At 41.8% G+C, this 23,261-nt stretch overlaps 2 protein-coding genes across 3 annotated transcripts; one reads left to right on the top strand and one right to left on the bottom strand.

Moving 5' to 3' along the window:
• Positions 1-353: 353 nt before the first annotated feature.
• On the bottom strand, positions 354-1,809 carry LOC116378324 (uncharacterized). The gene is made up of 4 exons (XM_031840179.1): positions 1,738-1,809; positions 1,498-1,561; positions 1,329-1,366; positions 354-1,200 (listed from the first exon to the last, which is right to left on the bottom strand). Exons 1-4 carry the CDS (start codon positions 1,743-1,745, stop codon positions 516-518), a joined length of 795 nt encoding a protein of 264 aa, XP_031696039.1. The 5' UTR covers positions 1,746-1,809; the 3' UTR covers positions 354-515.
• A 19,566-nt stretch (positions 1,810-21,375) lies between these two features.
• msx3 (muscle segment homeobox 3) lies at positions 21,376-23,195 on the top strand. 2 transcript variants are annotated; one of them, XM_031839406.1, is made up of 2 exons: positions 21,376-21,836; positions 22,257-23,195. In XM_031839406.1, exons 1-2 carry the CDS (start codon positions 21,476-21,478, stop codon positions 22,685-22,687), a joined length of 792 nt encoding a protein of 263 aa, XP_031695266.1. In that variant the 5' UTR covers positions 21,376-21,475; the 3' UTR covers positions 22,688-23,195. The 2 variants fall into 2 exon arrangements, with proteins under 2 accessions (XP_031695266.1, XP_031695273.1); XM_031839413.1 differs by having other exon boundaries at positions 22,281-23,195.
• The last annotated feature ends 66 nt before the right edge of the window (positions 23,196-23,261 follow it).

Raw genomic sequence — 23,261 nt, forward strand, 5'->3', positions numbered from 1 at the left:
ACACACACACACACACACACACACACACACACACACACACACACACACACACACACACACACACACACACACACACACACAATTAAAGTAGTAATGATGATGATGTAATAATTTCAGCCACAAATGAAATTATTTCTAGTGAAAATCGGGAGAAGGTGAATAGGTTTGCATAAAACTTATTTTCAATTTTATGCAGTTTCCAGTTCAAAACCTAGTTTGTTCTTGTCAATGTTTGATAATACTGTAAAATATGGTCCGATTTATCTCCAGTTCACATGTAGCAGAAATGATTTTGTATTTTTGTAACTATCGTCCGTTTTGGACCAATAAATAAAACACTTGGAAGTCTTTGATGCATGTGTTCAAGCATCTTTATTAACAGATTTAGATGCATTTATTCTTGTTGAAGACAGTTTGATGAAATCAAACGACACTTCTTTATTTATTTACCAGCGTATCAGCTATGTGTCTGATCTGAAATGATAGGGATCTACACAGGATGAGTTGTTGAAGGATCACTGGTGGTAGAGATCGTCCAGATCGTCCTCTGGTTCGCTGTGCTTCCTCTGAGATGGTAAATAAACGGGATCGACACCTTCATAATCATCTTGTAGGGAGGTGAGCTTCGGGAGGTCTTTGTGGTACAGGTCGTCCATGTCCTCCTCTGGTTGAAGGTGAACTCTCACCTCACTTCCACCCATGACCTCACGGCTCAGCAGCTCCATCTGCACAGGTGAAGCCTGGTTATCACGGTGATACAGCTCGTCCCCAGCTTCATATCCAGCCACTAGTGGAGCCAGATATACATCCAGCTCCTCCCTCGCTTTGTGGTAGACTTCATCCCAGTCCTGCTCAGGCTCGTCTGAGGCCACCTCACTGATACTTGTCTGGTCGATGTCATCTTTATCCTCCTCTGGTTCCTGATGGTTCTTCATGTAGGCAACTTCCTGCCAAGGTTCTGCCCGGATGTCAGCAGCATGGAGGGCATTTTGGATCTGGACATTGAGCAGATCAACCATTGAAGGATGGTACAGTTCATCGAAGTCTTCTTCGGCCTTCAGGGGCTTCTTGTCCTCTCCACTGGCTGACATACTCTTCCAAATCATCATGCGAGGGTTGATGTCATAGTGAGTCTCATCCATGTCCTCAGGAGGCTCCACTTCCACTCCCCAGGACATCTTTCCATTCTTATCTAAGGACCTGAGATAAATAGAAATAAAACACACACACACACACACACACACACACACACACACACACACAATCTAAGTCTGCATATCCTCAATCCAGGAGACAATTACTCTCTTTAGGTTTAGTTTACAACTTACAAAACCGTATCCTGGAATGCTTCATCTTTGAGTTTATTCTGAGAAAAGAGCACAACTATTACGTGACTGATGTCCAATAAACATACATGCTTGTCATTTGAAATTAGTCAGGAATAATTTATTATATGATTTGTAGCTGTAGAGCCAGCCAGTAGCAATATATACATACCCAGGGTGTATATGGCTTTGCAGTGATGCCAAATATCAGATAAACACAGACTATTAGAGAAAACCTAAAAGTGAAGAGACTCTGGATTAAAGTCCATATTTCAACACTGTGACAGACATTACACAACAGACCCTTGTCCAGTCAAAGAAACCAACCATGCAATCTCTACACTGTTACACATTAGAACCAGGTTAACAATCAGAGTCAGAAACCCTTTGAAGAGATCTGGAGTTTCCTTACCTCAACATGTTGACTGCTTTCAGCTCAACGCTTTGGATCTGAACAAGTAACTTCCCCTTCACCTTCTGTGAAAATGAAGGACCAAAGTCCCACCAATAAACTCATGATGTTTTCTTGACCTTTGTGTGAGCGTCAGCTGTAAATATCTTTCTGCCTCGAGCAACATTTAGTCAACCTACTGGTGTCTCTGTGCCAATGGCTGATTACAAACTCATTCTGTCATCGAGTCTAACAAGTGTGAGTGTACCTTTTATTGTATATATCTGAGTAACATCAATGTCACTTCTGGTTTAGTTCACCCTTGTTATTTGACTGTGATTGAAAGGTTACCCAATTTGAATTTCTGGCATTCAGGGACAGTTAAAAATACTGTTTTAATAGATTTAATCAGTTTTACAAGAACATTAACCTTCCTTGTCAGCAATCAGTGATCATAATGTCATAACGCCCAATGGCCTTAAAGCTGAGGTTGAGATATTTTATCACGAGACAAACTTTATCTTGCAGTAAAAGTTTCTCCAATCCAATGAGGTTATCCAGATTACCTGCGCTCAATGTAACTAGTCTTTGTTTCTGTACTAGATTATGTGGGCATCAAAATTCAGCAGTTTGCCATTTGGCATTATACAAATTAAGAAGGAAACAAGATCTCAATCTCAGAGGGGTTTACCTGATTAAATAAACTTTATAATAATACAACAATAATCCTGACTTCCTGTTTTCTGTCATTGCAGGAGGTGAGACCTGACTGTTCATGATAATGCTTTGGACTCTTAATGTGGGTCATTTTCTGTAGACAACACAAGCATCATACAACTTCTACTGTTATTTAAATACAGTGATTTGGGATTTTTTTTATGCATACGCTAACTGGTCAGTTAGTTATTCAGAAGAAGGGATGGCGTGCATAAAAAGTATATTATTTATATCAAAAGAAAATTCATGTACATATGTAATGTTACCATGAAGCAGCAAGGCACATACTCCCCATGCTCGGCTTACTTTCACAGGAACTTTCTCAGACAGACTCCCTCCTGCGTACAGCTTCAATCATTTAAAAAGACTAATTACCCTCCACACACACTCCCACTGTAGGAGGACAGTTTGAAGGCAGATGATCAGTCTGTGATCTTTGTGCCGGCCACAACGCTTACTGAAGCAACTGCTAAGAATGTGTCAGCTCAAATGTACGTCCATGCCAAGATCCTATCACGCTGACCATTTCAGAATAAAAAATCTTGTGGACTGATGCACGGAATAATAATTACAACTTACTTTATGAATAAATCTATGTGGCCAACAACAGAAAGCATTGAGACCATGTTAAACATCTGTAAGTTGCATTACACAGCTATGAACAAATTGAAACTAATCGTACGTAACATACACCCTGAAAGAATGTGATTTAATTTCAGTTTAGTGTTTTAGCGTCTTGCAGTCCCTCCATCTGCTGTGATGCAGCTTATGTTAGCGTTTACTTCTTAGGAGACCGTTAGGACTGTGAGAACCCTTCACTGCTCATTTGTCCCTGTTCATACAACAGTAGGAGACTCATTAAGTTAACATGTGGGTTAATAATGTCTCATGACAACAGGATTCTGCACACACACACACACACACTGTACAGCAGAACAGGACCAGACAGACACACTACACACTTCCTGCTCTGTTCAAGGGACGGCTCCACTGCGTCTGCTGATTATCTGCCCTCTCTATCAGATCCATATGTAGCCTACAAGTCCAATGTTACCCCTCGACTAGCCCCACTCCCAGGTCACGCAGTGGTCTACATGTCTTCTACCCACAAAAGGCTCCCTGAGCAAGCAAATGCTAGACATCTTTAAGACAGTCAGTAGCACATGAACAAGGAAGCGACCACTGTCTGATTCTGCTTTTAGTCCACACATAGTAAGACATTTGTGTCTAGTTTATTTATTCCTTTAAATCACGTAGACTCCCTTCATGAAGATAATCATTAAACATTGCTGACAGGTTCATACTGGTGACAAACATACTGGACACTGGCTGTTAAACTGACATTGAGGAGTATGATGTGAGCCATTAAGGAAATGCTTTGTCGGTCTCCCAGAAACCACAACCCTGGGAGAAGACATCCCGCTACTCCAAGTCTTGAAAGTGAGCTTTGATGGATAAAGTGTGCTGAAGCTTCTACAGATGCACCCCCCACCCCCCCCTGTGTCCCACACACATCAGTGAATCATGTGAAGGCCAGAGGCCCGGCAGCTACCAGCGCAGATTAACCACAGGACTCTGCTCCCTGAACTTCTGATGGCCTCACAGGCTTACGGGAAAACACGCTCGTCTGTGGTTTTACCAACCTCTGGTCGGCAGAGCGCTGCGGCTCAGCAAACGAGTCGCTTTACATTTGACTAAATTGTGTCTCAGTCACTCCACTAAGGTGATGAAGTCTCGGAGAGTTTAAAAGCCGTAGAGCTACTTGTAAAAAGTTAGAAGAGGTTGTTTTTCAGAGCACTTTATATGAAGTGCATTCAGAGGCATTTTAAAATATAATTTAGGCATAGCATGATTGTGACCATACAGATACGACAGTGATAGCGATGTTCTCATCTCACGGCAAGAAAAGATAATGGTGTCTTTCACAAAATGTCAGACCTGTATATCTGTATTTTTCACTTAAACTTGTTTCTAGGCTCAAAGAAATGTTATATCAATATGGTTGTTTATTACTTTGACCAGCTCATACACTCAAAACCAAATACGTTTATATGTTATTGTGACATGGCCCATGTGTCACGATAAGTTTGTATTCTTGGCGGTGCAGGACTTTATGTAGTGTATTTCTCAGCTTCTCTACTTTCTAATTGGCTGCAGGTGATTTGAGGATAATTACATTTTTATATGTGGTTTGTGCAGATTATGTCCTGACACCTCTAGAAACCATCAGAGGCTTGGTTTGATCTGCCAAGTGCATGAGCAAATATGTTTCCCCTCCTCCTGTCACACTACAAAGTGCATACCTTTGCTTATGTCCTGCCATTGGCTAGATGTGTGTGCTGGTGCAATGTTTAAACACATATATATTTGGTGAATGACAAGTATTTTGGAAAATAAGAGGGCACCCTATAAAAGACCAGAACGAGTGGGAGTTGTCAGCAGGTAATGATCGCTGCCAATAAACTGTAAAACACACACACAGTCACACGATGTTATTGCACAAAATGCGAGGAGTGAGCCAAGAATAAATTGCCTGTCTGTAACTATTTAAATGCCCATAAACATGCTTCAAATGCTGCAGCTTGCAGCTATTTAAGGGGGAAGCCGCCAAACTGAATGTTCCCATTTTAAAAGGAATGCTCTCGGCTTCATTTTGCTGAAAGATTCTCTATACAATTTAATATTACAGCACACAACTATTGTCTATGATATGTTAGAATAATGTCTACCTGAGCAGAGAATGAAGTCCCGCTCCCGCTGTGTGTGCTGTTATCAAAGCTTCTATGTGCTTTGTTGACACAGCCGGGCCGGCCACACAAGCTTTTACTGCATGATAGTGCATATGAGCGTGCCCCACTGCATGATAAACCAAGCCTCAGGTTCCCCACCAGGTAAACACTGTTAGCTCTGTCAGCACTGTTGCCGTTGTTTGCACTGTTAGCGCTGTTAGCTGCTAGTACCATTGTCGCAATGTTGATAGCCGTTGAGAGACAATATGCTCTGAATTTCAAATTTAGCACCTGTAATGTGCGCTTTTTCTGCCTCACAGCTGTTGCATGACGTGTGATGAGTAGGAATGCACGTCATAATAACAGCTTATTACTGCTAAGACTGTGAGTAATGCAGCCGTCATGTTTGTACTTGACTTAAAGTGGCGTCTGTATCAAGAGTTCTCTACAAACAAATAGAAAACAATCAGCTAAGACATCAGGCTCCACGCTAAACCTCAACACATACTGTATCTCTGTTTGAAACCAGATAATGAACATAGTGACTGAAAAGTCACCCCTCCGCCACTAAAACAATCATCAGCATCAAAACCTCATCATCATCGTCACTACTATCAGTAAATCCCATAAAGGTCGTCCTGGAGCGCAGCGCTGTATTTGAGTCTAACCACCCCTCTGTCTTTACTCACAGTCTTCCGTCATGTCCCCCCCCACACTCACAACATTTAGGAAAGCTGGGGTTTTCTAAATTACTAAAATTATCTCAATGATCTACAATTAACTTAATTGATGCTTCACCAATACCCATTAAACACACATTAGACATCTCACGGTGGAGTTTAACCGCACCAATTACAGGGCTGGGGGAAGGACCTCCATGGAAGAGCGGAGGCGAACATGAAGTGTTGTGATGACGGTCTGTTGAACGGGGGAGCTGTCAGACTTACAAAGTGGCCGCAGGAAGAATTAGTGAGCCATCTGCTCAACAGTTGCATGTGGCACTGGAGCTTTTGACGCTACCTTTAGCATGTTTCAGTGCTGATGCTTAATCAAATGTCTCCTCAATGATCCGGTGGGAATTTAGGGAGGCAAAATGAGGGGAGTGATGAGCCAGTCAGTCTGAGGCCCGGAGCCACCTGACTATCTGGCTCCACAGGTAATGCCTGAGACAATAGCTCTGATGACAGCCGAGGCAGACGAGGGGAGCTGCACAGCTACACATGAGACAGACAGAAAGAGGAACTCTCCCCTCTGCCTGTTATGTAACTGATGACAGAAGACTGGGAGGCTCTTTGTCTGTCTGAGAGGAGACACAGAGGAATATGGGTGACCTTTGTGTCCAGAGCAGCTAATCTGAAAAAAACTGATCTGAGTATCTGTGTGAAAGATGGCCATTAGTGACGGTAGTTGTTTATGCTGACACAGACCCATTACATTGCTTTGACAGTGTCAACCATGGAAATATTATATTATAAACACTGTAAAGACTCTCTCCCTCTCTCTCTCTCTCTCTCTCTCTCTCTCACACTCACACGAACACACACACACACACACACACACACATGCACACACTGGCTCAATCACATCCCTCTTAAACTCATGTGGGAGCTGTTAAAGTAAGTTTAATGGCTATTTACTGTGTTTTGGACGCTTCTCATTAAACACATTTTCCACTCGAGGAGAACTAATGTTTTGGAAAACTCTTTAAATGAAGCACACATCATGCCAACACTTGGCACATGTGGCTCATTAATTTAAAGATAATGAGCCACAGATTCAGGATAAACAAAGGAACTGCAGAGACTTGGCTACTAACATGCACTCATAGATATAGCTGCTTTATCTGCAGTTATTTTTTTGTTCCCTAAACTGTAAACCTGCAATAACTGATTTTTTTCCCACTTTGGGGGCAGCTGAAACAAACTGTAAACACAACCCTGACATCTTATCGCCTTTTAAGTTGATATGGCGAACTTGTAAGCAGAAAGTTGCTTACACATCCAGCAAATACGTCAAATACGTACCAATATTAGCATTCTTCTGAAGTCGTGTTTCTGGCCACCTAAGCACATTATCGACTGTTTTTGGTCTCCAACTCCTGAGAGAAATCGGTCTCTAGCTGCTAAAAGTTCGCTAGTCACGAACAGTTCTTTTGTTTGGTGCTGGGCTGGCAGCGTTCAGAGGGATTTAAGAGTTGTTCAGCTGAAAACAGATGTCTGCTGTGGCCGACACTATGAAAACGGTTAGAGTGAACCAAAGCAGTAAATTTGCAGGCCGGAAAAACAAAACAATGAGCTTAAAACTCTGTTAGGAACTTTCACATAGTCATGTCATCCATTGTTAATGTAAAAGCCTTGATTATAGCCCTTTAACTTTGAGAGATAGAGTTCAATGCTACATGTGTTTTGTCTGCTTTTTCTCACATCTGAGAGTTTACTTTATGCCAGAAAGGGAAAAGAAGGCCTTGAGGGTATTGGTACATCAAACAAGACAAAAAGAGAAACATCTTCTGCCCTCTGCCCTCCTCATGCCTCAACCTCTCCCCCTCCTGCTCCAGCCACTGAATGCCTCCTCACTGGAGTCCACTGCGGCCCTGGCTGCCAGCTGGAGTACCCCTAACCTTCAACCTCTGACCCCCAGCACCACAGAATTCATCATCGATGCACTCAGCGGGGAGCACATCCCATGAAACACTGTCATGACGACAGAGAGGAGCTACAGTGAGTACAGGTGTTACAGATGTTCTTTACTCTGCCTTCACTGCTGCCCCTTCCCTTTATATTTACCACTCATTGTATCCATAAGATGACAGAAATCTTCTCGGTGTTGCTCTGAATTGGTCTGTGTGTGAGTTTGTGTGTCACAGTCCCATCTGTCCCGATGCTCCTGGGTTAAAGAGAGGATCCTGCTGTTCCTTAATGGAAAGCTGCCTGCTACAAAGAGATCCGGTTACAAGGGCGCCACGCTTTCATCCTTATTAAAGAAACATGTGCTCTTTTTGCTAAGTTATGTCAGCAGATGAAACTTTTTAGTCTCCTCTCTGCTTTCAGTTTTTTCTCAATACAGATAGACACGATATGTGTACAGAACTCTCATCTTTTCAGGTTCATACTCTCCTTTATGATGAGGAGAGGATGAGGAGAGAAATAACAAGCTCAGTACATGTACGTATGTAAAGATTAATAAGTTTTGTTTGTATCTCAGTGATTTATGCCTCATTTTTGTGCATCCTCATACTTCAAATATACAATGGTTTCTTTGTTACACGGTCAAAGGATAATTACAGACTCCATGGTGACGAAGAATGTCAAAGCCCACTGACTGACGCAGCAATTAAAATGATTACTTAATCTTTGGTCGTCATCATTTATCAACAACTAATTGGAGCCCGGCTGTTCTCATATGCAGACTTGGCTTTACAGCAATGCTGTTTTCCACTATAGAGGGACCAATATTAACTTCCCCAGAAATCTTAGTATCTAATGTACGTTTTTCAGCACCTTATGATTGAAAATCTGGAGTGTCACCGTAGAAACAAATGTCCCAGCATCAACACACTGTCCCAAAGTTTTCCAAAACAACTGACCTTTAAGTTATGGGAGAGAGGGGCAATGATAAGTAGCACCTCACACATACTGTAAAGACAACTACGTTTTAAGTTTCAAACGCAAAACAGACTATTATAATGCTGCCCTGATGTCAGGATGAGGACAGAAAGTGGATGTTGACCCATCATTACAAATACAGATAAAAAGAATTAACATGGTATGTTAAGTGCAGGGAAATGGGAATACAATAATGAATAACACTTCAAAATTGTATATATTCAATGTTATAAAAAGGGCTATGTTAAAATGTCTCTATACTATTCCAACAATCTCCAAAAGTAGATAAAAACATAAAGACAAAAAATATGAATGTTATTAGATACCTAAATCAAATGACGATACAGTCAGATCTTATAAAGTGCCTCCTTTTATCAAACAGTGCCATTTCCAATATTTAATAAATACCTACAATGCCTATTTCCCCCTTCGTATAACTTTTTGTGCGCTCTTATGTTCAGTATTGCAGTGCGTCAAAATGACAAATTATAATCGGATTTGAGGAATCCTGTTACATGTAATGCATCCTTCATCCACTGTAGCTACTATAACAAACTCCATTCATGCAAGATTGCAAAGTTGCTCATTACACATCTTTCAAAGCTCGGCACAGTCAGAGGATGTGAGTCAGACCTCTGAATCGACTCCACTAACGCACTGTCATTTGAGGATGACTGTCCCTAAATGTCGTAGTCTGTAGCTACCGTGAAGCCGCTGTGCTCCCTGACCTCATCTCCCAGACCCTTCTTTGTTCCCACACTGTGCCCTGTGGAAAGTCTGGCTCCAACCTTTTAAACCATAATTACATACCTGCAGAACGCAGACAACAGGGGAGCAAAGACAGACACAGCATGAAACGGAAAGGGCTCACCACCACTGATATCTGATAACTTGCTGCCACTTACTCTGTACTGTAACTAATTTGCGTTAAAGGACAGCAATAGAAAATAGGTCTTTTGAATGCATTACATATTGGGGTTTTTTTTTTTTCAAACTCAAGTAAAATAACAGGAATGTTGATTCCTCCAAATCACACCAGCTCAATGCATAAAATAAGCACCAGTGTCACACTGTTACATACAGTTTGTCTCCAGGGATAAGGTTATTGCTGTTGGACATATTTAAGTAAAAAAAAAAACAGCTACAGATACTGATCAGTCAAACAGTTCAGGATGGAAATGGAGCAGAAGTAGAAGTAAACCCAGACGCCATATAAGGAGTCATATCAGGAAGGTTTTTACAGTTCTTCTGTACGATTTAGATATTTCTGATTGTGTGAATTGTGGAAGTTACACTAAACTGTGAAGATTAATAGCTACAATTGACTTATAATGCTCATTGTAATATATTTACTTCCTCATGTTATTTGTGCACCGGCAAAACTAAATCACATGCTTGTTGTAAGGGATTTCCTGTTTGAAATGTCTCACTGAGCCGATGGCCAGTGACTCATTGCTCTAATCACTGTTTGAGTGAATGTTTGGGCATCCTTTTACAAGCTCTTATATACTGTATTGTGAGTCTTAACATGAAGAATTAAATAATCTATCAGAATGTCAGGGTGTTTCTTTTCACATTTTATTCAGCAGCAGGTTTGAGAGAAGAGATTTTTGATTGAAAGCTGAAGGCCATCGCTTGGTGGAAGACATAAAGTCTGTGAATCACATTTAATCTCTTCTCCCTCGGTCTCTTCATCACTAGTAATGAAATGTGAAGAAGTGGAGAAGGCCAGAGAGTGTTGAGAGGTGTACCAACAGACCAGAGTTAATAGTTACAGACATACTGACTTATACAGGCACACAGCAGGAGCTTTTTATTGCAGTTCATATGAGCAAAAACTGTGAATTTTCTATAATACTAACAGATCATACCTGTATTGCGTTGTGCTGTATCTCAGGAACTATTCACATCTCAACAAAGACACATTGAGGTTAAAGTCAACAGTCAAAGCGATTTTTCAAATTGAACTAACACAATAATGATGTGTCTGCTTCAAACAAAGCCAACACAGGATGAGAGTCACTAAAGAGGGTTACTATTACATTATGAACTTACCCCTGTGGAGAGACGCTGGCCAGAATGGGATTTTACTAATGTCACTAAATCACTCTCAGCTGGCCTGAATGCAGGACATGCTTCTTTCTTCTCAAAACCTCAAAGTAAATAGTACATGAAGCGGGGTGCATTCATGAGCATGTATGTTCTCAGAGCATCTGTTAAACTGTCTGTCCTGAGTTTCACAGCGTTTCATGTCCTTCAGGGCTGCGGTCACAGTCTGTCTGCGTCTCTCAGCCCTCTGCGCTGCCATGAGAGCCCCTATTCACCACTTAACCTTTTAAAAGTGGTCAACTAACTTCAGGAGGGAAAAAACATTCCTGGCTTAAGAAGGTGTAAGAAATGTCAGATCGGCGAGCATATATTCCATAATTATGGCAACAACTGCAGTAAGGTCAGCCACACATCGCCTGTGTCTTTTAAAGTGTCTATTAGACATTTGAGTCTTTGGTGTCGTGCTTGTGAAAGCAGTTTAGCAAAGAGGTAAAAACCCCGGGGCCAGCAATAACAGAGTGGAAGTGATTAGAGGAGAAGGAGCAGAGAGAGAGAGAGAAGAGAGGAAAAATGAGACAGGGACTGATAGCATCTTCTTAGCCAACTTAATTATATTAGAGAGCTAAAGGCTCAGTAATCTCTCAGACGACTGTTTGTTTAAAATCTCATGTGAAATGTTAACAATAACAAAAAACATGCCGCAGAAACATTTCTATATTTTGGAGCAGGGGTAGATAATATGGGCAAAGATTAAAATTACGATCACAGTCATTCATTTAGGATTTTGATTAAAGTATTCATAAACACATGGTCGAGATTTAACCTCATGCTCATGCTATGAAGTCACTGGAGTTTTAAAAGAACTAAATCATACAAGTTTCAGAAGAAACATTTACGTTAAAGTATTCAGATTTCATGCTAAGACGGGGCTGTCACTTGAATGATCAATTTCAAACAAATTCAAACTAACACATAATGTGTTTTAATTAATTCAAATGTAATCGCACGCACTCTGTTCTTTGGCTACATTATATTGAGCTCCCCACTTATTTCTGTAAGGAAATATGTTATGCGTATTAGCTGCAGGGACACTGAAAGAGAGAAAGTGTTTGACAAGAAGCTGTATTATTTTCAGCTGAATGCTATTGTTAGCCCAACAGCCACACTAGCTGCAGCACTTTATGCGTACAAACACACCCACCCCTGCCCCATATGTGACCTCAGCGGTTTGCATATTCCAAGGTATCTTTTTCCCTGCAATTTAAGAGTTCAAACAGAAAATTGCGTGCACAATTATCGACGACATTTGTGGATGTAGCTTATACCGAGGAAGAGAACAGTGGCGCCATGTTTGTAGATATATACATGTTTCTTTCGCCAGGCAATTTAATTTGCAGTGCCTCTGCTGCCTCACTTGAATAGCAGTCTAATTCTATCAGGCGGCTGTATTTTGGGAAATCAGCAAACCTTTTTTTTTTTTTTTTTTGGAGCTACCACGCTCTTGAGTGCCTTGTACTCAAAACAGTTTTTAAAAAGTGACAAATGTTGGTACAAATGTAGTTTGCTAGCATTCATTTAGACATAACGACAATACCCTTCTGTACCGCCAGCACTCCAGGCATTACTTAGTCACATTGTGTTTCCTAAGGACACTCGAGAAAAGTCCAAAGTGTTTATGTAGCGGTATGTGACCAAATCACAAATAAACGAATGGACTACTAAAGTCTCAAATGGGTTGAAAGAACCATTAGAAACCATTATGTATGGCATAATTTGCTCACAATATGATTAGTGAGACAAAAAACAATAATAGTGAATTAGCACCAAGTCAAAATTTGAAGGCAGAGATTCAGAGATCCAGGTGGCCAAATTGTATTGATGTTTTTTGTTGTAGTTTGACAGGATGTGGACATGCTGCAATTACCAACAAAGAAGAAGGATAACCCTTTTTTTCCTTTCCTTCATCGCTCCTTTCTATCCCCACACTTTTCAACCCTCTCTCCATCTCTCATCCCCTCCCTCGCCCCGTCTCTCCGTTGCCAACTCTTCACATGTCAGTGAAAGCTGTTGCTAATAAAAGTTAAAATGCAAACTATTAAAATGAGGTTAGAGGGAGCAGAGGGAGGTGCATTCTTTCCTGCCTGCATGGGAAGAGGTTTGCCAAAGCGAAAAGGGAGTTCCAGTGGTCTGGGAGGGGAGGGGAGGGGAGGGAAGAGGGGAGGTGTGGGTAGGAGCCGAGCATCACCCCCATCTCCCTGCAGGACAGGGAAAAAACATTTTGTTTCATCAGGTTTCGAAGACACAGCAATTACATCCGAGATGCAGGATGACAGGACATCCCTGCTCTGCAGTGGCAGAGAGTAACACGGGAGAAAGAACCACGCCTTCAAAAACTTTACAGGGGGAACTCATCCTCTCCTCTCTTCTCCCATCACCTCTCCTCGACATGGCTATAAGCAACACTAAAGCAGCACCCCAATAGCTCATCTCCATCTTCTCTGTGTCTAGAGAAGGCGGCCATTGTGCACCCGTTCCTCTGTCCCCAAGTCAGATTCCTATTGAGGCTCTGAAAGGGCCTTTGAGGGGCCCTGTTTTGGCTGTGCAGCTCACCTGCAGAGGGGAAACTATGGGTCTATTCTAAAGCCCAGCAGCTGCCAGGGCAGAGAGGCTGGCACCCAGTGGGAGAGAGAATAGCGGCTGCAAAGCCTTTCAATATGAAGCCACTTAGTAACAGAAGGCATGTGCCAAGCCTGCAAGGCCAGAATGAAGAGTCACCCTTTGGAGTTCACTAAATATCAGAAAAGAGAGGGACCCAGCTCCTCTTCGCCGTCTTTCTCCCTCATCCACTATGTTGTATCTTCGTCCATCTGTTCTTTGTCTGACCTCCCTAAGAATCTACAGGTAGCAGGACACAGAGAACATACGGACTGCAATATAAAGCGCCTCAGGTCAGGTGAAATAATGAATTCAATTATTAAACAAATAATATTAATAATGCTTGATAATGTAAAGGTTTTTTGGTTAACATAGATCAACAGGTAATATGGTAGAGTGGAGAATCACACCGGGAAATGAGCGCACAAAACTGCTGCCAAACAGCTCCCATGTCCATGTTTAAGAGTAACCACCGAACTCCTCGTCGTGCGACAGATCGAGCCATGATACCGCTGTGAGGATCTCAGTGGCTGCAGGCATGTGAAGAAGCCTTTACCACACAAAGCCCCTTTTCTGTCAGCAGGCTAGCTCCCACACTGGCGCTAATTTACGATGCCCTCACAGCAATTTCCACAGTCAGAGAAGTTCAATTGTGTTTTCCAGCTCATTAAGCATTAGCACAACAAAGCTTTCATCTTCTCCTTCATCCACTTCATCCCCCTCTTCTCTCCCTCTACCCATCTTCCTCGCTTTATCCGGCTGTCCACTAATCTGCCTCTTAGCGTCCAATATAAAAAAGATTAAGTATAAGGTAAAATGAGCTTCCTTATTCAAACAATTTTCTCTTTCCCTACATTTAATTCTGTTTCTTTGTGGTTTCGTGTTTTGGTTTGTTTAAAGCACAGCCCCAAGTCTGAAGGTTCTCTTCATACAGGCGCGGGGAGAATTTAATGGTTGTTTATTCAGGGGCCTCTGCTCTGCCCTCCCATCTCTTTCAGAGCTTCATGAGACGACGTGGAATCTTTTGTAATCTCAGAAGAATCAACTCAGCGTATTTGTTCAGGTTGTCACTGAGCTGAGATCACAGGCGCACACTCACATTCTTACAGAAACCCTAAATATATTCTATTTAAAACTATATTTTGATGTAGCTGTATCTGCATTCACATGTGACGAGACAGTTGAAGTACAGCATTTGATTGTAGTTAAAGAGGTAGGCATGTGATGGCCTGAGAAATCTCTGGCGAAAGCAAGGGGGTATTCCCAACATCTATAGAGAGCACAGAAATGCCCCTGAGCAAGTCATGTGACCCTAATTTGTTCCAGTCTCAATTTGTCTGTGGTCAACATTATCAGTGCCACGAGAATATCTGTTGACTATAATATATTAATGACATGCCGAGAACATCTTTTGAAGTCAGTGAGTCACAAGCTTTGAGGAAATATGTAACAGAACTATGGTCCCCTCTGAAAACTGAGTGATATGGCTTTAGATAGGTCCAAATAAGTCCCTCAATAGCCATCAATTACAACTATTATGTATCATATAGCACTAAAAAAAACACATCATGTTCTCTTAAATATCAGATGAAATATTGTTTTTGGTCCACTGTTTTGCTCTGGTAGGTAATAGGATAAGCCATCTTGTACTTGTTTAGATTGGGATTTACTAAAAGCAGAAGAAGTCTCATTAAAAGATTGTACCATCCAATAAAGGAGCAGTTTGACATCTTGGGATAAATGTCTTTCTTGAGATAAGATCAATACCACTACCATAGATTGTTGCACTGTAAATATGAAGCTACAGCCAGCAGGTTCTACCTGAGCTTTACATTTCATATTGATTATTTACTTTGTAGAGAAATGAGGAGAAAAAAGAGACAGTTGTGGCAGGCAGCTTTTGTTCACTTTAGACAACCTGGCTTGCTGTTTCCAGTCTTTGTGCTTAGCTAAGCTAAAGGGCATTTCCCCAAATCCAAAGTGTGGAGCTGCTCCACTTCTTTTTCTCCTTCTTTCACTGTTTGGTCCAATATACGCGATAGATGGTTTGATATAGTCACAATATCAGAAAACCTAATACTTAATATTCAACCAGTGCAAACTAAAACTATAACTTTTCAGATTTAGTCATAATTATAGTCCATTTTTCAGCTCTGGGATACTTAGTGTCACATTATTACAATATATTGTGCCAGGCTATATTGTTTAACTTCTAAGTCTATTTTGTTGTTTCTTAAATCAAAGACCTTTAACTTAGAATAAAGAAACAAGCAAGTTGACTTTTTTTTTTTCTTCATCATCTCAGTGGACCAGTCGTCTCCCAACAGGTGCTGCTGTGTGATTTGTCACAGTTTAAATTGTCACAGCATGTTGCAGTGCAGCTGCCATCACTTGAGTGGTTTCGGAGAAGTCAATTGTAATATTGTTGGGAAATGTTTCACCTAAATTGCAAATAGTCAATCGGCAACAGCTGTCACAAACAGCTTGACACAAATCAGTGCTCCATTCTCAGCTTCCAGTGGTCCTACACCAAACTGTGTTCAGGACCGTCTCCCAGTGTGCTGTGGTCTGACCCCATTCTGCAATTCATTGAGAGGCAAATTGGGAAACTTATGCTGTGGCAGTGACATTTGTGAGATGTACAGTGTGTGGTGTGTGCGTGTTGCGGGTGGGGGTAGTAATATATTGCATGCGGTGGTAACACTCTCCAGTCATTCATTTAACCACAGAATTGCTACCAATACTGCAAGACCATACAAGACCTCTGCGTCCCATTGTGAACCACAGGAATGCTGCTCTTATTTCACTTGTGACGTGTTCAGTAGTTTACAGCTAAGCTTCTTTATATTACAAGACACTGCATGGGTTAGAGCCGTACCTCTGTGTGTGTGTGTGTGTGTGTTCGTGTTTGTGTTTGTGAGCATGTGTCAGGTTTCTCCTGCTTCCGTCAGTCCTGTGATGTCTCCTGCTCCTCTGCTGTCATCACCCTCATATTGGCGACGCCTACATCTGCCATCACGGCCAGACAATAAAGACCTTATGATAATTTGATTACTAGCCTCTGTTAGTGGGTCATTCTCTAACATCCTCATCATCGTCGCCGTCGTTATCATCGCTGAATGCAGGCTACCATCTGAGTTCCCCCCCCTGCTGTCAGCGCCATCACTGAGCTCACCCTAACCCCTGGCTCGCTCCAGGTCCAGAGAGGGTGTCCGGTTCCCTTTGTACCCCTCCGTAACCATACCGCTACAATACAGCAACAATATCTCTGTGTTCACCTGTTAGCACCTGGCACTGCGTGTAAGACTCATTGCCGAGTCCCCCTCAGCCAACCACTCTGGTCGTCTCTGTCAGACGCCATGTGGAACGCGCCTTCCTGTCACCAAACCCAATATCCTGCACACACAACACACAGAGGCATAATAACCCGCTCGCTGCTTGCCTGTCAACGCTCTCCCCTGGCAGCCGAGTCATGCTAACATATACAGAATGAATGAAAAGCACTTAACCAATCAACAACCCATCACGTAATTACTAAGGTTTCGAGCATCATCTGTCATGTGAGTCCCCTGTATGCCCTCAGAAAGACAGAAATTACTGAGATATCGTCCTCGTAACCAATGCTTCAAGCAGACAACCTCAGCTTATGCTGGTGTGAAAAATTTGCATTCAAATCAACGGCTGTAGCACACCTATATTTTGTGATGCTCAAATGGGGATAATGACGCACATTTTCTGAAAATAGTTCCTAAAAAGGCTTCCCTGCACTTGTACACAAAAAAGGTGACAGTAATTGTGTGAATAATTAAACGAGAACACTCGACAGAGAAGTTAAAACTCACACAAAATGTCAAAAAGGTGTAAAGCAAGGGTCGCTGTTTGACCATCAGGCTTCTGTCACGTTTTACTCTGTGACACCCTGAGAAATGTCCTGAGGCTGGTTACAAGAAAGGAGAAAATGTACGTATGTTGTAACGGTGAGCGGGTCGTGTCAGTGACCTTTTTCGTCAGGTGAGACCCAACTTTGAGTGGGTGCAGCGAGTGGCAGCTCCCATGATACAATGTGCTGACGGTGGGAAAGATGAAACGGCTCATCGAGACTGACGTGTTGTTGCAGTTCCCTTCAGATCAGATAATATTAAAAAAAATCACTGGGAAAACCTCAGGCCCTCCACATCCTCTTTGGCATGATTGGCATGACTAGGCCTGAGTGAAACTGAGTTTGGGCCAAGTGTCAAGTTAATTCAATTTTATTTGCGAGTTTGTAGTTTTATTAAGTGAACCCTTTAGGCTTAACTTTATGATTTCAGTAATTAATATAATACCGATATCAATCATGCTAATGTATAGGGTGAGGGCTGCAAGCATGGAGCCATTGATGCTTTATAATTTAAGAGAATAAATACTCCTCAAAACCAACAATAAATATCATGGAAGCTTGTAAGGTAGAATTAGCTTTAGCTTAAGTCCTCACTGAGGACCCTTGATTTTGCCATTTGACAATGAATATTCCTCAAGAATTATGTAATCAAATGCAAACTAGATGAAGTTCTGGGGTGACCTGAACTCAAGTCTAACTGAAATCCCAGTTGTACATAGATTTTTGTGAGATTTTGAATAAAACACGGATGAGAGAGAGAGAGTAGCTTTGATTCTTTTCAAAACACAATATATCATTTAAGTGTCAAAAAATGTTTTATTTCCGACATTGAAGTGGTAGAGGCCCGACCGAGACTGGAGTTGTTACTGAACACTAATGATATTTACATTGGATACGAGACTTGACATTTTAAGAGTGTTTCAAGTCCAAATCTCTGCATGAAATGGACCGAATCATGAATAAGATACCTGTGCGTATGAAAATCAACACTTACAGAGAATTTATAGAGTGTGATGTATTGTAAATGTCAGTATGGAGAGTAAAGTTTGTGATCTCACATCCATTGACATACCGATGTTGGCAGGTCCACTCAGACACAGGATAATGTTCTGTTATGCTTCACCGGGCAGGCCTCCCGTCTCTTTTAAAGACGATACACTTTCACCACAAAGTTTCCCGCTGTGCGTTTCATAAATGTTTATCCCACATGACTCCGGCCTATCTCCCCAAAGTTTGCTTAGGATCGCTGTAAGCCCTGCCAGCTCTCATGAAAGAGAAAGATTTGTAAAATGAAAGATATAAAGCCTGCTTCAACATGCTTGGGTCGAAGGAAAACTCAATTACCTTCTTATAACAGTTCTCCACTTTTGCAAGGCAGCAGGGTTCAGAGAGGTGTGTGTAAGTTAGTGTGTGTGTCTGTGTGTGTAAAAGACACAGACAGAGAGACAGACAGGTGGTGGCAGTAGTTGACTGGCAGTAAAAGCTTCTCGTTAAAGAAACTAAAACAATCAACTAAAAACTTAAGAATACAGTATGAAAATGTCCCAAGACTTGTTTACTAATTGCAACTTTCTTTCGCGCTCTCTTTATCTACTTTTGATCTTTTTTGACATTTCAAAATGATAAATGTTATTGGTCACTGACAGGTCTTATTCAACCATACAGCGGCTTGGCTCGAGGGATGTCGCTCCACCACATTTAAAGACAACTGTTGGATGGATTGACATTCAGTTTGGCACAGACAGTCATGGATGAATCCTAAAGACTTAAATGACCCACTGACTTTTCCTCTAGCACCACCATCAGGTCGACATTTGGGTTTTTAGAGAAATGTCTCGTCCACTCTCGGATGAATAACCGTGAAATTTGATGCAGACATCCATGGTGCTCAAATGTTAATTCCTTGACTTGAATGTTGACTTTGGAGACATTTCAGCATCAACAGGTCAACGTTTTCACTTATCAGCACAACATCTTCAGGATGAACTAGCATGAAATGTTGACTAAAATAAATAATGTTGTTTATATGTATTGAAAAGTAATACATGGATAGAAATGACAAACACTTTGTTATCCAAAAAAACTGCACTATTTTTAGATTCTAATTTCTCAAACCAAAATACTCTCGTTGCCTTCTCTGGCATGCGCATGCTACTCAGAGAGGAGGAGGAAATATAATGTACTCATTCATTATACAACAATGGAAGAGAAACAGAGCATTACAGACAGCCCTACATCCCATCTCAAACAGGAGGAGAGCGAGAGTGGTAATATTCACAGTAAGTAGAGGAGAATGTAATGTTGTTGGGCACTAAATTACAGTCATTGAAAGCTTGTATGGTTACCCAGCAATCTATCACTGTCACACAGGGAGGGAGAGGGGGAGAGAGAGCAGACAGGCGCCAGGCGCAGCGGGATCAAAGCAGAAATGTAGGCTACCTCGGGGAGAGAAACAGTTAACTCCATTTAACCAATTGTCCTACAGACAGACAGCCAGTGTGCTGCTGCAGGCCCAACAACAGTTCTCAAAAGAGAGAGAAACTCTCACATATTGGGTTTCCCTGAAAATGATTTGACTTGATTTGAAGAGCTGCAAAACAAGGCCAATTTGGATGGGCCTCTTCAATGGGCCTCTTCGACATTATTTGGGGTTTTACTGTCTCTCAAAGGGATTACAGACAATGAACCCAATAGGTTGAAATGTGGGCAATACACAGGCATAGATAATTTGATTACAGGCCACGAGATAGAAATTTATAGTGATAATAACTCCTAAGAGTATACAAAGTACTGTGAATCCCAGCCCGGATTGCTTTACATGCTTTAATGAAACACAGTGATAAACTATGCAAGATATTGTCAAGCACAACTTGTCAGATGAGGTCCTACAACAAGTAACTGCACTATAGTTTTAACAAAGTATCGAGAGGAAAAAAGATAACCGTAAACTGAATTTTTGGGTCTGTCTTTTGTTAAACCTTTTATAAATATTGTTGGGGCAGTGGAACAAGCTTTAAACACAACCTTTATCAACATATTGTCTTATAAATTGAAATGGTAAACGTGTTAGCAAACAGTTGCCAATTCACACTTCCAGAAGACACAAATCAACATCGTAATAGCATCCATGTTACTGTCCACTGGATGTATGCATGTATAAGTTTAATATTCATTCTACTTTTAGCTCTGTTTTTGGTCTCCACCAACTCCTGAGGGAAATATCTGCTTCTTGAGCTGCTTAATGCTCCACTATGATCGCCAGCTAGTTGCTATCTTTGGGTGCTGGGCAGGTAGTGTATGGTGGGTTTTAGAGGAGCAGCTGCCTTTTGCTGCTGAAAACAAGTTTGATGAGAGCGGTGAGAGTGGATCAAAACAGTGAAAACCAAAACAATGAGTTGAAAGACGTTAAAATGCTCCGTAAAGCCGAGGGGAACAACATACAGTAGTTGGGTAATAATTTAGCTACGTTTTTACTCATCAGAATTAGAGAAAATAAGATTATAAATATGTCCATATTAATATATCACAAATGTCAAACTATATTTTAATGTTTCAGGCCTTATTCAGACATCGTGGAGAGGTTTGTTCACTGAAATTGAAATACATCTAGGCAGTCCTGATGTTATTGTGCAATGTTTAAGTGTGCAGAAATTAAACCCATTGATGTCAGTGCATCAGCAATGGGAGAGGAAGACGTTGCTGATGTAGGGGTCCACAGCTGGAGAGGGCCAACATCAAAAAATTCCTGTGTAAAGGGAGAGGGGGACAAAGGCATGAAGGGGATGTGGAGGGGGGGGACTCAGAATTCCGAGCCACGCCCCTCATCGGAGGTTTACGTCTGTCATGGAGCTCACAGGCCATGAAATGGACCACAACACTGTCATTACAAGCCTGGCCTATCACAAACTGTTTTAGCCGAGTCACGTGGGAACACCGACATACTGATAGGCAGGCAGAAAGATGGGAGTGGAACCCATGGCACTTCACTGAAGGAGAGGCAAGTCCGTGCGTAAAAAGTTTAACACGCAGCTGCGCAACATTGGACCAGGGCAATAACAAATTTCCTCAAGTGAAAACGTGAAAAGAAAAACAGCAACGGAGAGAGCAGCGGGAAGACTGGTTGTATGGCACCTCAGTCGTGCGTAATGAATCCTGCGCAGGGATCACCGCCCTCGGCTGCTCTGGGGGAGACCTCACCAGAGGACCGGGTCGCTGGTGGCATAGGAACTGACGAGCTGGACCTGTCATCCACCAGAAGGTGTAAAACCAAAAGTTTAGATCTACCTTTCAGTGTGGAATCCCTCATATCAGACAGGACGCCGGAAAGAAGCCTCCACTCCCCCGAGCCTGGTTCAGGCTGCGTCCGGACAGAGGAGACCGAGTGTGCGTCACCGAGAGGACTTTATCGGTCCAAACCAGAGGCGCTGGACCTCAGCGACAAGGAGACGAGCCCCTGGTGTCAGACTCCTCACGCATCCCCTTCAAGTGAGTGTAGGATACTCTCCGTCTTTCTAATTTCTCACAAAACAGACGCTATTTTTTCATCTGTCCAAAAGTCTGAAACTGTCTCCAAATTGTATGAATATTATTCGTTTGCACAAATTGAAGAACACTGCACGAAAAACAGTGAATGTACAAAATAATTCATGCCCTAGGCCTTCATGGTGAGGAAATACGATGTAATATCGTCCTTTAATTATGCTATCTCATCCTTTATTCATCTTATTTATGATGGGGTGGATTTCTAAACTTTCAGATAGTTGCGTTGCCTTAAAGAGCTTCAAATAACCTAAATATTCTATTTGATATTTCCCTGACTTGGCTTTACTTGTAAATTACCGTGATGTAAAATACAAATTGAAAAAGTCACTAGTAAACTGATGACGTATTTTCTATTCCAATAAGGTGACTCCCTAAATATACTTCCAGGACTCCCCAGCCCGACTTCGTGCAATCTACGGAAACACAAGAACAACAGGAAACCCAGAACTCCCTTTACAACCTCTCAGCTGCTTTCCCTGGAGAGGAAGTTCCGACAGAAACAGTACCTCTCCATCGCAGAGAGAGCAGAGTTCTCCAACTCACTCTGCCTCACAGAGACCCAGGTCAAGATCTGGTTTCAGAACCGCAGGGCCAAGGCCAAGAGACTGCAGGAGGCCGAGATGGACAAGTTCAAGCTGGCCGCGAAGCCGCTGCTGCCGGCCTTCGCCTTTCCCTTCCCGCTGAGCGCACCTATGGGCGCACCGTCCCTCTATGGGGCCCTGAGCGGACCGCGGCCTGCCTTCCCCGTCCCAGGACTATTTGGTGGACCATATGGGATGTACTACTTGTCTTAACCCGCGCCAACTTTGAACTGCATCGTTGGGAAAGATGCCTTCATACAGTAAATAACCAACACTGCAAAAGTGTCCATTTTATGAGTCAACCTGTCTGGAACCTTGCATTGAATATATGTGAAATATTTCGGTATAGTAAAAACATTATATTTTTCACACAAATGTTGATTAAACAGATGGTTTCATTTTTTAAATAATTGATTCATTCAGGGACCACGCAGAACAGAAACAAGTTAAATATTTCTCTCGATTGGCATTTTTTATTCATTTTCTATGAAAAAATGATTTATTTTACAGTCAATTATTTGTTCGCATGGTCATTTTTGCAGTATATTTAGTAAAATCCTTAATGAAGGCCACTGGCTGAACTAAGTTTTGAGCCGTTTTATCCCAATAGAGGTATTTCTTGAATAGTCAAAGTGCTTTTAATGTCGCCAGAGATGGAATGCTTATTTATAGGCCTGTATAGCTTTGGATATAAAGTAATAACTCGAGATTCAGTTGAGCCCCCAACGGTCTAAAATGTGATATATATATATATATATATATATATATATATATATATATATATATA

The sequence above is a fragment of the Anarrhichthys ocellatus genome, unplaced genomic scaffold (genome assembly GCF_004355925.1).
Source record: "Anarrhichthys ocellatus isolate YVR2014 unplaced genomic scaffold, GSC_Weel_1.0 scaffold3, whole genome shotgun sequence".
NCBI classification, from domain to species: Eukaryota; Metazoa; Chordata; class Actinopteri; order Perciformes; family Anarhichadidae; genus Anarrhichthys; species Anarrhichthys ocellatus.

Bases quoted from the DNA above. Each gene is read 5' to 3' on its own strand.
- LOC116378324 (XM_031840179.1), bottom strand. The intron at 1,367-1,497 runs GTATGTATATAT...CTCTTTTCTCAG, and splicing joins CAAAGCCATATACACCCTGG to AATAAACTCAAAGATGAAGC. The intron at 1,201-1,328 runs GTAAGTTGTAAA...TATTTATCTCAG, and splicing joins GCATTCCAGGATACGGTTTT to GTCCTTAGATAAGAATGGAA.
- msx3 (XM_031839406.1), top strand. From the start codon at position 21,476: ATGGCACCTCAGTCGTGCGTAATGAATCCTGCGCAGGGATCACCGCCC. The intron at 21,837-22,256 runs GTGAGTGTAGGA...TATTCCAATAAG, and splicing joins TCCTCACGCATCCCCTTCAA to GTGACTCCCTAAATATACTT.